This window comes from Aphelocoma coerulescens, chromosome 1 (assembly GCF_041296385.1).
Source record: "Aphelocoma coerulescens isolate FSJ_1873_10779 chromosome 1, UR_Acoe_1.0, whole genome shotgun sequence".
In the NCBI taxonomy this organism is placed as follows: domain Eukaryota; kingdom Metazoa; phylum Chordata; class Aves; order Passeriformes; family Corvidae; genus Aphelocoma; species Aphelocoma coerulescens.
This window is the reverse complement of record NC_091013.1, coordinates 43,679,725-43,695,546: the sequence shown is the minus strand read 5'-3', so window position 1 is coordinate 43,695,546 and position 15,822 is coordinate 43,679,725. Positions and strand designations below refer to the sequence as shown.

General features: G+C 36.3%; 1 protein-coding gene across 1 annotated transcript in view; it reads left to right on the top strand.

Moving 5' to 3' along the window:
- Positions 1 to 15,822, top strand: part of GPC5 (glypican 5) — a 325,506-nt gene that overhangs the window by 88,173 nt on the left and 221,511 nt on the right. Inside the window, exon 3 of the mRNA XM_069027549.1 lies at positions 10,487 to 11,181. Coding sequence (XP_068883650.1) covers positions 10,487 to 11,181 — 695 coding nt within the window. The remainder of the gene's footprint in view (positions 1 to 10,486; positions 11,182 to 15,822) is intronic.

The window sequence follows — 15,822 nt, the reverse complement described above, 5'->3', positions numbered from 1 at the left end:
CTGAACTAATCACCCTCTTTCTCTGTATAAATAGAGGAGAAAAGCAGCATGATTCATCTTATTTCTATGTGGACATCTAAACTAGGTCAGATGAATCATGCCATCATCTTCTCTACTGTTAGCTGAGATGTAGACACATCTGCTTTGGAGATGCATTTGGTCTTTCAAGATGTCTGCTGTCATTTGGAGAGGATCTAATCTGAAATAACTGACAGGAGGAAGAAGCAAATAATTTGTTCTCATTGGTAAAAGCAAATGAGAATACGGTGAAGCACTGGAATTATTTTCTTGAAGGTTGTGGCTTGTCTGCTAATGTGCATTTTTTAAGAATAGTTTAGATGAAGATGATAAAATACAAGGTCATAAATCTAGTTGAACCTGCCCTGGATTTAAAGGATGGGTTAGAACATATCTCAAGTGCCTTCTAGCCCTGTGTTTCTGCGTGGTTTTGTTCTTTAGTGATAGATATTCCAGTCCCATGTAATCTAGGATACATAACTGTAAAGGGAAAGGGGAGGTAATGATCCAGTTTCGAGTGATGCAAGAAGTGCGTACCCCTTGTCACATTGCATGATGGGGCAAATCACTGGATGAGGAAGAAATTACTGTGGGGTCATTGTCTGGAGGAGACACATATAATATCCATCAGCTAATATCTCCAGCTCCTTCCTGGAAAGCATTACATGCCTTGAGAATGTGTGAGTCAGCAGTGCTGCAGCAGCACTTGCAGAAGAGGGCTTAGCAGAGCATCTGCAAACAGTGGCAGGGTGAAAACAAGTAAAGCTGTACAGTAAAAGTAGATAATGTACTGATTGTATTCATAATCTTTCTGAAAGTAAAAAAAGTAGCAGCATTTAAAAAGGCAAATTATCTTTTGTATATTTGAAAAGAACTTGGTGAAGTCTAAAGAGCATTAAGATACAAGTTTTAAGAGAATAATTTAATGATATTCAGCCCATACTCAGCCCATATTTATGTAATTACACAGTAAAAAACCGACATGCATTTAAATCTAACATCGGTTGTTCTCTGGTCCATTGAGTGAGCTCTGACTAAACATTAATAATCATAAGGCATAATGCAAAACAAAATCAGAAAATAATAGGTGAGATAATAATCCCATGAATAAAATGTGTTGGTATTTAACAAGAGGATTTTAAAAAATTTCACAGAGTAGTCTGCTTCTTGAAAACATGTTTAGGCTATAGAAAGAAATCCAGACTTAATAAAGAAATCCAGGGTTTGACTTCTTCTTGTTGCCATGATGTCAGAGAGCTGGACTGAAAATTCAGATGGGAGATCCTTTGTTCTGCTGCCTCAGCAGAGGGAGGGCATGGAGATCCATGGCCTGCAGCAGACGGAATAGAAGGGGTCTCAGTGGGACCTAAAATTCTTTGATTCTTTCATTCTAAGTGCCAAAGTTACTAGCAACTTTGAATCATTTAACATGTATTATTTAATCCTTATTTTCTAAAGAATGTGTCATAAGTTGGTGTAGAAATCAATTATATTAAAATCAGGAGTCATACGGGATAAGGAAGGATGAAACAAAGTAGACTAGACTATTCCAATACATATCAATATTTGATTTTAAGATGTTATCATCAAAAGCAGCTACACAGAATATTCTGTACATTTGTCATTAAAAAAGTCCTTCTAGAAGCAATTGCTCTTTCCTGGGATTTCTCTAGACTTCAAATATTTTCTGAATTTCACTTAGGTAAGTTTATATACTGAAACTGTATGTCCTTTCCTAACCAGTTTGCAGAACTGGAGTTTTATATTGCTGACAGGTGCTATTTTCTGCTGGTAATTGTGAAAGAGCACATTTGGCTGCCAGGTTATCCAGCTCCTTTGAGTTTGTGTCTTGTCAAGTGAGAAATACTACATTTGTTTACGTGTCTGAAACTTGGAAGTGCATACTTCATTCCTTTTTATAGCATGTGGCAAAATAGGTTCTGAAATACATGGCATAGACGAAAATGCTTTTTGTATCACCTGCATTAAGAAGAATTTTACAGGTATCACTAATCACTAACAGTGATTAGGTCACTAATTGCTAATATACCAGAGCTATGCAGAGGGACATGCAGTTTTTCTTCTTGCCATCCAGTAGTTACAGAGGAACATGGAACTAACTTCAGTACAATATAGATGCAGTCATAAAATTCATTGTTCCTGAATCTTCCATGAAAAACATGGATGTTTGTTTAAGAAATGCAGCCTTAAGGGAGTTTTTTTCACCTTTTTTTTCTTTCTCAGTAAATATGAAGTTAAGCAAAGTGAATTAAAAGATAATAAATGCATCTAATCCCTTACCAAGCTCTCTGGATGATATTTGAAACCCATTACATGTAATCATGTGTTAAGTAAACAATCTCCTTAAATTCCTTTGACTGATAGTTCTGATAATTTTTGGTGTGGAATTCCTCAGACTATCAGATGCAGGAATTCACCAAACCTCAACCAACACTTAGAAAAAGTCTGTGAGATTAAATATTCAGTGATACAAAATGAATATATTTACTTGTTTGATGTGCAAGAAATGTTGATCTGTAGTGTTGCATCTGCTAGAACCTGATTGACATTTCACTTTAACTTGTATAAGAAAAACCCAGCTTACTGAAGTTGAGTGCATATTGTCACCATAAAACTGGGATAATTTGGAAAAAATAAATAAAAAGTCAGGTTTTAAACTTTTAAATAGAAAGACAAAAGCTTTGTCTGATGTCAGTCATCATCATAGCTTTTTGGAAGTCTTACTGAGGTTGTTCTTTCTTTTCAAGTGGCAATTTCTCTGTGATTCCCTAATAATTACTTCCTCTAAAGTTAGCATGTATAGACATAATACTCCGGCAGCTCCCTGGAACAAACTACATATTTCATTCTAAGAAAAGCACATTACAGGTGTGAAGAGGGAAAAAAGATTTGCATAAATGCGTAAGAAGTTTGTGATTTATCTACCATTAGGACCACTTTATAGAAGCATTATCATTTCAGCTCTTTATTTGTATAAATTGCAGTACTGAATTATATTTAAGGACACTTCCCTTAATATCAGTTCCTTACAAAATCTTAGGGCTTCACTGTCATGTTCTTTATAGTAAATTGGAGAGGAACAAGCACTTCCAGCAAGCACTTAATCCCAACACAAAGTAGTCATCTAAAGTCAGACAGATGAATCATGACTTAGAAGTGCTTGTTAGCTCACATATATATAGTTTGAAATTATGTGAATTTATCCTTCTAATCAATTAATTTTCTGACCCTCCTAATTCAACATCATCTTGCTATAAATTCTGAATTTCTCTTTTCAAATACCCTTCTCTTTTCAAATACCCTTTTCATGCATCTGAGATGACTTGCTGTCCTTATATATTATGGCAAATGTGTAAAAATGGTTATCTTAAATCCGTATGAATTTAATTTCCTTTTGCAAACCATGCACAGCATTTTACGTCAAAATATTTTCAAACAATTTTGTTATAAGATACCAGTTTTAAAGCTCTGATTCCCTGGAGTGCTCTGCTTGCAACTCTAAGCATATTTCGTTCCATGGTAGTTAGCAATATATTCAGAATTGAGAAATATTTTCCTCTGAGAAAGTATTGCCTGGGGAGCAATGCAAAATCAGAGAGAGCATAAGCAGAATCCAAGAGGAAAAAAAAAAAGAGGCTTGGTCGAGCTCTGTTAATTGGTAGTTATTTCTTCTCCTGGCACCATACAAAACAATCTGCTCATGATGCTTCCAAAGTGACAAGATGAATGGTTCCATAGTCACCACTATTAAAAGGATAACACCAGACTGAAAAGAAAAGGGAAGAACAGTTTTGAGAGAAAAGTGGAATCACTGCTTATAACTAGATAAAATGATAACCTTGCATTATTCATTCATTCTTTCATTCATATGACAGACATTCAATATTAAAATATAATCTGTCAAGGTAGGATTAAATAGTTTACATTCCAGTTACGACTTAGGGGTAAGTTAAATAGCAAATTCTAAGGCTGGATATTTTAAAATCAACTGCAGTAAGTTTCAATGAAAAGTTAAAAAATAATGTTCTGAATCAATTGTGATGATTTCCATTAAGTCATAAAAATTAATGTAACTCCGGAGAACTGGATAAAAAATAAATTTATTGCAACTTTTTTTTGAAAACAAAACAACAACAAAAAGCCAAACAACCACCCCCAAAACAAAAAACAAACAAGCAAACGAACAAAAACCAAACCCCCCTTCCCCCACCAAACCAAACAAACAAAAGCCCACAAAAAACCCCCAAGCGAATTACAAGATTTGTATGATTTGGTCAAATCAGCTGAATTTGAGACCTCCTGCATTGTTGGGTCTTTTCTCAAATGTACACCTGGGAAGATAGAGAAGGGAGGGAAAACATACCTAAATTTGTTGATTTAGAAAGCAAATTCTACATGGCAAAAGAGTTTGTATAAGGATTAGTAAGCAAAAATTAACACTGAGTGATGATATTATGTAGATTATAAAACAAGAATGTGAAGTACACTTATCAATTCAGACTAGTGAAAAGATGTAGCACAATAATGAATGAAATTCATCTCACTTGGCTTTGGGACATACTTTCTGCATTCTACGTATTGGTTAACTTGGGAGTGAGTTTCTTATGAGTCCTCACAATTTCATTGGGGGAAAAAAGGAGGACACATCTTACATATGGATTTGAGACAATTTCCTATTTCTTTTCAAAGTGCAATCATTCTTTTTAGTGTAAATAGTGCTTACAGCCTGAATTATGGATGATTGCTAATTCCTGTTAATATTCCAACTAAAGCTGTTGTATGCCAACTTCCTTGTGTCCTGATGCTAAAAAGACCGCAAAAAGTTTCAACACAAACCCCAGCTAAAAAAAATTGAAGTATGACTAAACCAAACTCAAAATCACAGAATACGTAGGAAACTCCTTAAGTATATGAATAATATGCCACTGAACACAGAACAACTTAGACAATAGTCAACCAATTATAATTCAAGATTCTTGAATGTTTGTGGTTTTTTTTCAAAGACAGCTAAAATAAATTCAAGACCAAGCAAGACCTGACAAACTCTACAGACTGTTATGGGTACTTTGAGCTATAAAAGCCTGAGGTGCATTGCTATCATTTGGCAACACGAAGGTGGTTGTGCTACAGGTTTAATCTGTTACACCTGTTTTCTTACTGATTTCAGTGGTGAGTCTGCAATATATGAAATGGATTAATTTGAAATTTGTGTTAATGAGGACCAATTCTAGTGAGTCTCAAATCTATTCTGCTGGCACTTACCCTATTGATCTCTCTCCCATATAACCTTCACAGGTAATGCCCTAATGAGTTCATTCTTTATAATTCATTTATATGTCTTGCAGACATTATTCTCCCAGCTCATTTTTCTGGTATGGTAAATGATTCAGGGATTTTGTATTATATCTGTCACTATGTACTACTCTGTAATTAGGAATAGCTACACTGAATTTCCCACCTATGCATATTTCTCTGGTTGGTGTATTTTGAACAAAGGTAGTATGAACGTAATACTGTGTGGATTAATTTCTTTTCCACAATTTTTTTTCATAATTTTTGAATGCCTTTTGCTTACTTGGCTGTAACTTGCACCTGAGACATTCCATGTGACTCTAGAAGGACAGTGTATGCAAGATACATTTGATCGTACTATAAATCTTTAGAAGAAGGAGTGTGATGATTCTGGTGAACAGAATAAACAGAAGGAAAACTTACAAGATTGTCAAACATCAGTGGCAGCTAGAAATACTTTCCCATAGGATTTTTCAAATCATAATAAATTTATAACGTTGCTAGGTTTTCCAGGTTTGCTTGGATTTAGTAATTGATTCCTGTATATTATCGGCTAATCCTTAAGATAGTCCAGGCTCATCAGTGTTGAATCTCCTCTGGACTGTGAAAGGCAGTCTTGCTAAATACAAAGTCATAAATCAAGGAGGATTTTAACCTGTCTTTTTATAATTTATTGAGTTCTATATGTTACCCTAAGTGTGAATTGATTTATAATATGTAATTTAAGCTAGTGAATTATTGCCAAATTATAAGACTTCACAATTTGTTGGCCTACAAATACTGGATTTTTAATTTATTACACTACCACTGCATTAATACCATATGTACTTTCAAAAGGTAGTGTTCAGCATTTAGGTGCATTTTCTTATCTAGCAGATTTGCAGAACATTCATCTGTGTAAAGAAAGGGTAAACTTAAGAAAATATAGTTGTTTTACAACAGCATGGTTCCATAGAAATTTATTTCAAATTATTGTCTAAGGTACCTATAGTATAAAGACACTTTGCCAAAACTATTAAGGATGAGAGTTGCAGAGCTGGTTTAAAATCTAATCCAAATTCTGTTTCATTCTTTGCAATATTTCTGTTAAATCTGATTAATGCCCAGGAATAAAAAACTAGATTTCGATTTTGTTCTCTTTGTTCTAGTAAACAAGGCATGTGTGTACTTTTGAGTTTTATTTTAAAGCTGTATATCCACTGGACTAATTTCTACCTTGGAACTTCTTTATAATTTAGAACTACCCATGGCTCTCAGGAGCAGAACGGTTAAAGGAAGGGAAGAGAGCAAATCTTTTAAAGCAATGATCTTTAGCAATAGTTATTATACATCACTTTGTAATCACTTTGTTAAATACACTATTATCAAAAAATAATGTTTAGATGTACTGGTATGAAGTATCAGCTGAATAAATGATATACATAAAACAAACAAGTTCTCATGTACATTTTTTCCTAGACTTGTGTTTTGTTCTTAGTAAAATCAGGAAGATAAATACTACTGTTCTTTCAAAAAATCAATTGGTTAAAATATTGACAACCCTGAATTTTGATTTAGAAGGATACAAACAATAATTTTAATTGTTGTCAAAGAAAAACAAAATCGACATGTCATCTGTGGTAAACACTAGACATTATTAACAGTAGGGTTACATAAAATATCTATAGGATATTGTATAGCAGTTAATATGAAGATCTCATAAATTATGGAGATGAGACACTGACCCTGAAGATTTAAAAATCATTTGATAAGAGGAAAAAGAGCTTGTCTAGCTCATCTTAGTTATACTTAAAATGTATTTTATATGTATTAGATTTATAGTGATTGAAAACTCATCACTTCTTTTATGTTGCTGAATAATTAATGCTGATTATGTTAGTGTCAGCCCATAGATTTAAAAGATAAACACATTGCTACAGCTTGCAGCATTGAACCAGTATAACTTGATTTGTCACTGAAGCATCAGAATGTGTTGTAAATGACATAGATTGCCATCGTAAGGTACTCACAGAACCTATTCAATATTGAAAGTAAACATAGGTCTGATTTGCTGTCTGTCAGCAAATTTGCTGAGAGCAAAACAAATCTCTGCAACAGCCACGGTTATAAAGTAGAAAATGTGCCAGTACAAAAAAACTGATTAACAAATTCTGTAAGAAATTATAAAATGACGGTTAAACAACATGATGCAGAATTGTAAACACAAGTGGCCAGTATCATCATATCCTGTTTAGAAGGCAGAAATAGTCAGTAAATTATGTAGTTGATTATTGTAGTCGTTCATCTGGGGGTTGCTGAGGCGCTAGCAATATAGTTCAATATTGGAGATTTGTTACTGTTTAGACCACATTGTAAAATCTATTGATTATCCATGTGCAGCATGATTTATTCTTTCAACTAATATTTTTGCTCTTGGTAATAGGATACTGCAGCCATGGATTGTAACAGACATTTTAGATCACAGACTTTATGGTTTCCATCTAGGAAAAGTACTAATAAAAAAGCTTTAATATTCTTCACATTTTATTTTTTAAGCCATCTAAACCATGGATCAATTTTACTTAAATTTTTGTCTCCGCTCTTCTGGGCTGCTCCAGGATTTTATATGAAAGGTTGTCAAGTCTGTGATAGCTAGATATCTAGAATTTAGTTCAGTGGTCTCAGCACAGCCATCTAGTACAGTTTTAAATGCAAAATGTCCATAAAGAGCTTATAGATATGATACAAGACCTCCAGAACATGCATGCCCTTTTGGACAGGCAAATAAAAAATGGCATCTGCCATTAAAAATGCTATGAAACACTCTCAGGCAACTAAATCAAGTTTCTGTAGTGGGATTGCAGGTTCTTTGCATTCCTTATTTCCCCCAATAAAAATGAAATGTAATATAGTTAGATATTTAGGGCTGTAATTTAGTTTCCCATTTATCTGTGCCTCCAGGGGAGCTGGGTGTCCAAACTGCCTCTATAGCTGGTGGAGATCTCATCCTTAGTTCAGGTGCCTTAAAGTGGGCATCTCGATCAGTTTAATCTACGCTGTCTGGTTTGCTGTGCCTGATTTGCTGCTCCAGAAGGAAATGGGTCTCCCATACATTCATGCACACCTGCTGATATGGGGTGCAGTGCAGGTGTCTCGGGTACAAGACATGAGGTACTGAGGTTGAAGACACACTCCTCTTGTTTATATATCTATACCTATATAAGAAATCTAGCTTAGATATGAGGCGTGAGGGGCTGGTGGAGATGTTGGGAGCTGCAGAGGTACTCAGCTGGCACTTCTGCTTGTTAATTCACTGGATAAACCCCAGAGGCTTTTCTGTGTTGAATAGGTCTCCATTGGTGGGAACATAGCTTCATGAAGGGTATTGACTTCAGGAGTCTGACTTTTGAAACAAATTAATCCCTTTGCTGAGTCACTGTGGTATTTGGCATGTATGAGTGACTATGGTGAAACTCTCTTAAGGAGAGGTTCATACATGTATGTGACGTAACGATAAAACCCCCAAGAGCCAGACAAGTGGGATGCAGCACTTTCTGACTCTTTGTGAGCTGTCAACACTTTTTTTCCTTACTCATGTGAATGCTAGTTAAGAAAAGAGAACAGCAAATTCAATTTTAAGAGTGGTGTGAAATACGAAACTGAGACAGATAGCAATGATTTTGATTTATAAGCATGTATCTTGTTTTTATTGGAGAAAACAGAGACTGAATACGAAGTATATGCAGATCAGTTTAATATGTTTTCTCTGTGATGTTTTCACAAAGCGTGCAGTTTCAAACCCACTGAAGTCAGCAAGAATCCTTTCACTGACCTGAACTGAATAAACTTTTTATCATAATATAAGGCACTTATGCATAGATATTATTAAATATGTGTTAGCCAGTCTTGTCTTTTTTACATTTGTTCTGGTGTTACTACTACTCCTTTCAGTCAGTGACTTACCAGCAGACTTCAGATTGCTTCAGAAATTGCTTGACATTGTTTGACACTATTTGATTCTGCCTGTATTTAACATCACTGTTTAGGCGGTATTAACTGTACCTCATGCTTGTCCTTACTTTATTTTTACAGTCTTAAAAATAAATGTTAAAAAAAATACATGAAAACTTGTAAAACTTGAAGTAAAAGTTACTGAGTCATAGCCATTCAGTGTATAAAATGGGTTAATATTTGTAATATGTGTTTCTGTGTTTTTATTCTCAACTCTGAGCTAAGTTTCTTTTTGATCCATATGTAGTTTCATTGCCTTTCCTGAAGTGCAACCTTCTCAGGCAGATCTAGGGAATTCCTCAATGTAAACACTCATTTTTTGTTTTGAAAACTGACATTTTTTCTTACCTGCAAAGCATAGATCAAGTCAGGAGAGGATTTTTTTCTGGTATACTTTTAACTGCTTTATTAAACACTACTCAGTGTATTTAAGGATTACCACCTAACACGTGAAATGCAGGTTTGTCCACTCAGGTTTTATTCATTATGCAGTTCTTGAGGTTTAGGGAGGGATTATCCATCAGTTCCTGAGGAATGCAATTCTTGACCACACCAATTGCCAGACCAAACAGCACTATTTAAAATCGTGTTCTCATGTGTGTTCGGTCCATCTGCTTCATCTGGAAGACACGAAATAAAAACTGGTCTTTTAACAGTGAAGTTTTAATAGAATTGAAGAGTTGTTTATATTGTTTAATGTTAATTTTGCCCATCGGTTTAGGATGGTAACAGGAATGACTTGGAGTTACTGAGAGCATTCAGCTTTTTATTGCAACTTGCAAAATGAGTCATGAGATGAGAGAACTAATGTGTTTATATACATAAACAGGTGAAATAGGACTTTGCTGTATTTTGTAATTTAGTAACTCAGCTTACAATTATTTCCTGTTGTATCTTTTTTAGGCTGCGTTTAATGTAACCTGCAAAGAAAACATGGATTTTATTAATTGTGTTGTAACATTACTTGTAAGGTGTTTCCCCACATAGAAAAGACAGTTGTCACAGTTTGTGAGAAGTTGGTCTCCTCAAAAATTCTAATGCAAAAATTCATTTGGGATATATGTAAGTTGTCGTAATGTAACTGTTTTAACTTCTTACTCTAATTTCTTATTTTTTTAAACCTTAAAAATAAGGATTGATTGATTGATTTATTGATTTATTGCAGAAATGTTTGAAATGCTTATCAGACTGGCTGAGAATTACACGAGCACCCTTTTCTGCAATGCATATAGAAGCATGGCTGCTGAGGCTACTGTGCCTGTGCAGGAGTTTTTCACAGATGTTGGGCTCTTCTTATTTGGCACAGATGTTAGCACAGAGGAATCTGTGAATAGATTTTTTGACACCCTGTTTCCAGTAGTCTACAACCATGTGTTGAACCCCGGTCCGACTGACATTTCACTGGAATATGGGGAGTGCCTCCGAGTGGCAAGAAGAGATATCAGGCCCTTCGGCAACGTTCCCGAAAAGGCCATAGGACAAATGGGAAGAGCACTCTTACCCAGCCGGACTTTCTTGCAGGCTCTGAATTTGGGGATTGAAGTGATCAATACAACAGATCACCTGCACTTCTCCAAAGACTGCAGCAGAGCTTTGCTGAGAATGCAGTACTGCCCACACTGCCAGGGTCTGACACTGAGCAAGCCCTGCATGGGCTACTGCCTCAACATCATCCGAGGCTGCCTGGCTGATGTAGCAGAAGTTGATCTCCATTGGCGGGGGTATATCCAGTCCCTGGAGGAGCTCTCAAGAGCCATGAGCGGAGCATACAGCATTGAGCACGTGCTGCTAAACTTCCATTCACTTGTTAATGACGCTCTGGTACAGGCTCGGATCAACGGGCCAGAATTATCTGAGCAGGTAAGACACTGGTTTTATCCACAATTGGGGCTAACATGGCGGTAGGAAAAGTATCACTGATAGCTGTTATTTGTTTGGCCATTTTTATGGTGAGGAGCACATTTGTATGTTCAGCTTTATTTGACAGTGCAATTTCTATGAGCACAAAAAATATTTTTCATGAATATAAGAAAATTTTTTCATTGTTGTCTTATGTGCACATAATGATAAATGTAAACAATCCTTATTTTAGATACAAGTGGCCTGCCTTAAAGAACCTATGACTTTGCATATATTATTTCCATAATTTTGTACATTTCAGAGGAAGCAGCACAGTTCATTTGTAACACAAACTAAGTCCTTCCTTACACTTAAGAGAAAAAACAAGTTGTATGAGAACTGTGTTAACTAAATGCATGAAGCGAAGAATTTTAGGATACTGCTATGGAAAGTGCACACTATTTAACTACACTTTAGGAAAAAAAAGCTGGTATATATGCTAATTTATGAAGGTAAGTACTAAAATCTGAATTTTTCCTGTATTATATTTAATCCACAATACGTTTCATAATTGTATTTTTCTCTGTATTCTTACATGCAGGCTTCAGTGACATTGACATATTCTGGGTTAAGTGCTGGATTGGACAGCTTGGTTTGGGGAGATGCCTTTAGTTTTATAGTACACACAGGTCTGAAGAGGGTGTCCCTGTGCTGTGGCATCAGCTGAGGTGCAGTAATAATTCTAGGACTGCCTCAGTATGTGATTACCTGAAGTTAAAGCATTGTCTTCTGTTAAGAAGCTGATATGACCTCTGACAATAAACAGCTTGACCTAATATAATAAATAGAGGATTCTTCATTTTCTTACTAACAGAGTCTGATAAAATGGGTTCTTCATCCTGCTGTAATCAGTGAGTAACACCATTCATTCCTACAAATTTTCCATTTTATACCAGCCAGCTACATGAGCCATAATATCCTGCTGCTCATCTTCCTTGGGACAAGCTGTCATTTTTTTGGAAAAGGGTTTTTCACTAACAGTTTGACTCAAAAGTGGCTCACTGATATCTCTCTAATTCCCAAGTTATTTGAGATCTACAGTTGCCTCTTAGGGATATTCCCTGTTGCTCCTTTGATTTCTGTGGGATCTTTTTTGCCTGTCATTTTCAGGAACAAGCTAGAACAAGAAAGTAAAGGTTCAAGGGATGGACTTGTGTTTCCAATTTCATCCTGCGTCATTTAATTTGAAAAGTTTTAGACTTGGATTTTCAACAGTGAGTTGTCATTGGCCCAGACTTAAAAATCTCTCAGCACACTCATGTTTTCGAAATGAAAGTTTTACACTCCAAAATAGTATATTGCACTGAATTTTAGTAAAAAATTGAATGTGTGAAGAGCCCTACTCTTAGTGTTTTTGCTTAATGAAAATCCATATTGATCCAAAACAAAGTGCTTTTTTTTGATACTCCTGAAAACATATGCCTTCCTACTCCCCTTCCATCATTCAATGTAAGGAATACTAAAATTTCTTATATTTGTTGCCGGTGTGTTTGTTTGAAGATCATGTGTTTACCAATGTTACATTAAAATCATTTGATATAAATCACTTCCCAATTTCAAAACCCACATACTTCATTTTTGACTCCAACTGCACCAGACCTAGACATCTCTTTCACCTAATTTCTCTGTTACAATTGACCAGTCCTTTCTCTCTTTGAGCTCAAATTTGGTCAAATAAGACTATAATGCAATGATCCCTTGAAACATAGTGATCTAGTCAGTATATTTCATATTTTCCCATTTATTAGGTATCAAGACTTAATTCTGACATATAATAAATACAGTCTTTCAGATTTAAGAGGCAGAGGACATGAATTCCATTGAAATTGGCTCATTAATATTTATTTATCTTCGGAGTGACTCATGAACTGTTTCAAGTTTTGATAAGCAATTAATGCATCAGTGACTCTAACAGACAGGGAAAAGATGATTATGAGTAAGCAAATAATGGCTTGCTTAGGCACGCAGCAGTCTCTGCAGTTTTAAAAGAGAATTCCATTACATTTTGTGAATTTTAAAGAAGTGAACAGAGAAAAAAAAATTTAAATGTTTGGAAGTACCATATATAATTATGCAAGTGTTAATGTGAGAATCTACAGTGTATCCTGCTTAATGATATACGTAGTTATGCGGGTTTTTTTTCATTCATGGGTATGTTTGTGTAAATAACCATATGTAAAGGATTTTTTCTAACACTTCACAGGAATATTTAAATCTGATGTATGTTCATGCTCTAAGCTCTGTGTTTTGTGGAATGAACACTAATGCCTGTATAGCATGGCTTTCTTTTACAAAACTCTTTTTTTTCTAGTAATTTGCAGCTTGTTCCCTTTTCTGCTTGGGTCAGCAGAGCAGTGCTGCTCTGTCTCCATCTGGAATTCATATGTCCCTTTCTTCCTCCTGTTTCAAAATCACCCTTAATTCTTGCTTCCCACAGCTCTGCTGACTGAAAAATAAGTGCGGCACCCGTTCGTCATCTCGATACCTGTGCATTATTTAATGCTATTCTGCAGAGTCTAGAGGAGATGTGTGGGTTGTGCAACTATTCATGGATTTATGTATTTTCACCCACATATTGTCATATATTTAATGCCACTTCTGTTCCTGAAGTCTGTATATGTCCGTTATCTACTGGTATTGCTCACCCTATTTGTACCATATGCTTTTTAGCTGGAACAGAAATTTTTTAGCAAACATCTCCAGGAGAATACTCGTGCAGATGTAATGTAATAGAGGTTTAAGAGAGCTGCATCATAAAAAACAAGAAAAGTGCACATTATTAGGATAATCTGAAGAAGATGGTATGTAGTTCTTGCACACTGGATAGCAGCTGAAAGTACCCGTTGTTACAGAGCACTTTGCAGAATCATCCTGTGCTTCTTTTGTGCTCAGCTTGAGTTGCCACATGCTGGTCTCTGAGCTTGTGTATAGCCAAGGAAATCCCCTTGGAGGGTACTGTACAGCTTGATGAATGCACAAGAACTTTATGACACTTAAGCCTTACATACATGTAAAAAAACGCCAAACCAAAACACCACAACAAACCAAAAAACAAACAAAAAAAAATGGAAATTTGTTTACAAGTTATAATAAATTGTTTCATGTCACCTCCATGCTGTTATCCAAACCACTGTCAAGACAGAAGGACAAAGAGAGATTCTAGCAAGATTTACAAAGTTTTGGTATGGATGGAGCCTACCATCCCCAGGATAAGAGCATGTTTCCATTCCCTTTATATATGGATTAATGGAACCGCCCCAGGCCATGGAAGACTTGTGTCACTTACAGTGTGATTCAACAGCAGTTTAAGCCAGTCTCACCCTGGATTGCCCAAGTCCTGCTCTGGCACCTTCCTCAGCTCTCTGTTGCCACCCCTTTCCCTCTGTGTATGCTGCCCTGGAAGCTGAAAGTCAAGCTGGTTGAGGGAGTGTCTGTGCTCTTAGCCATAGTTTTGTTTTGGTGTTTGAAGGCTTGTGCTGCCACACATTGGGTAACCTGCAGGTGAGAGGTTCACTGGAGTGGAAAAAACAGAGGATCTGAGAGGAGGGGAAATGGATCTGAGGTCAGGCAAGAGATGAAGGGAAAGGGGGAAAGGGGAGAGAAGAGGAGAGAGGGAAAGGGAGGGGAGGGGAGGGGAGGGGAAGGGAGGGGAAGGGAGGGGAGGGGAGGGGAGGGGAGGGGAGGGGAGGGGAGGGGAGGGGAGGGGAGGGGAGGGGAGGGGAGGGGAGGGGAGGGGAGGGGAGGGGAGGGGAGGGGAGGAGAGGAGAGGAGAGGAGAGGAGAGGAGAGGAGAGGAGAGGAGAGGAGAGGAGAGGAGAGGAGAGGAGAGGAGAGGAGAGGAGAGGAGAGGAGAGGAGAGGAGAGGAGAGGAGAGGAGAGGAGAGGAGAGGAGAGGAGAATTCACAGGGCTTTGTAGTTAAATCTTCCCTGCAAACTTTGCATACAAGTATTGTTCTTGATTCCCAAAAGATCAGTGGTGTCTGAGTTTAATATTGAATAAAAGAGATGAAAAAGAATATTGATCAGTTGTTCATTGGCTATTCTGAGCACTGATGATTTTGAGATCTGAAGGAAAATGAAGTATGTGACCATGATACTAAAAGACACATATCCATATAAAAATGTGGGAATTGGAAACACAACATAAAAAAAATAAGATCACGCAAATTCAGATATTTCCTCATTTTGATTCTGAGAAATTTGTGCTACAGGTGTGGTAAAATTCTTGTATGTACTTTTGTATGTATTATAAGCCTACAAAAATTCAGAATGGGATTTTCAAAAGCACTGTGTCTTCACTGTGTTCTAACAGTTTCCAAACAGTTGTAGATAAAAATATCAAAATTCTGGAAGCTCTCAAGTCCTTTCATGTCAGTCTAATCCTAAATTATGTGTCTTCTAAAAAATAGGCATAATTATATTCTATTAAAAGAGACTTTTGTCTTGTTCTTTTTTTTTTATCAGCTGTCTAATACTGGAAAGAAAGCAAGATCTTTCTTGTGGCATAGAATGGTAGCAGAAAGAATTTAGTAGACTGTGTTTAGAACTTCATTTTTCTTTCTGGTTATTTTTGCTAGAATTAACTAGCTATAAACAACCAGAA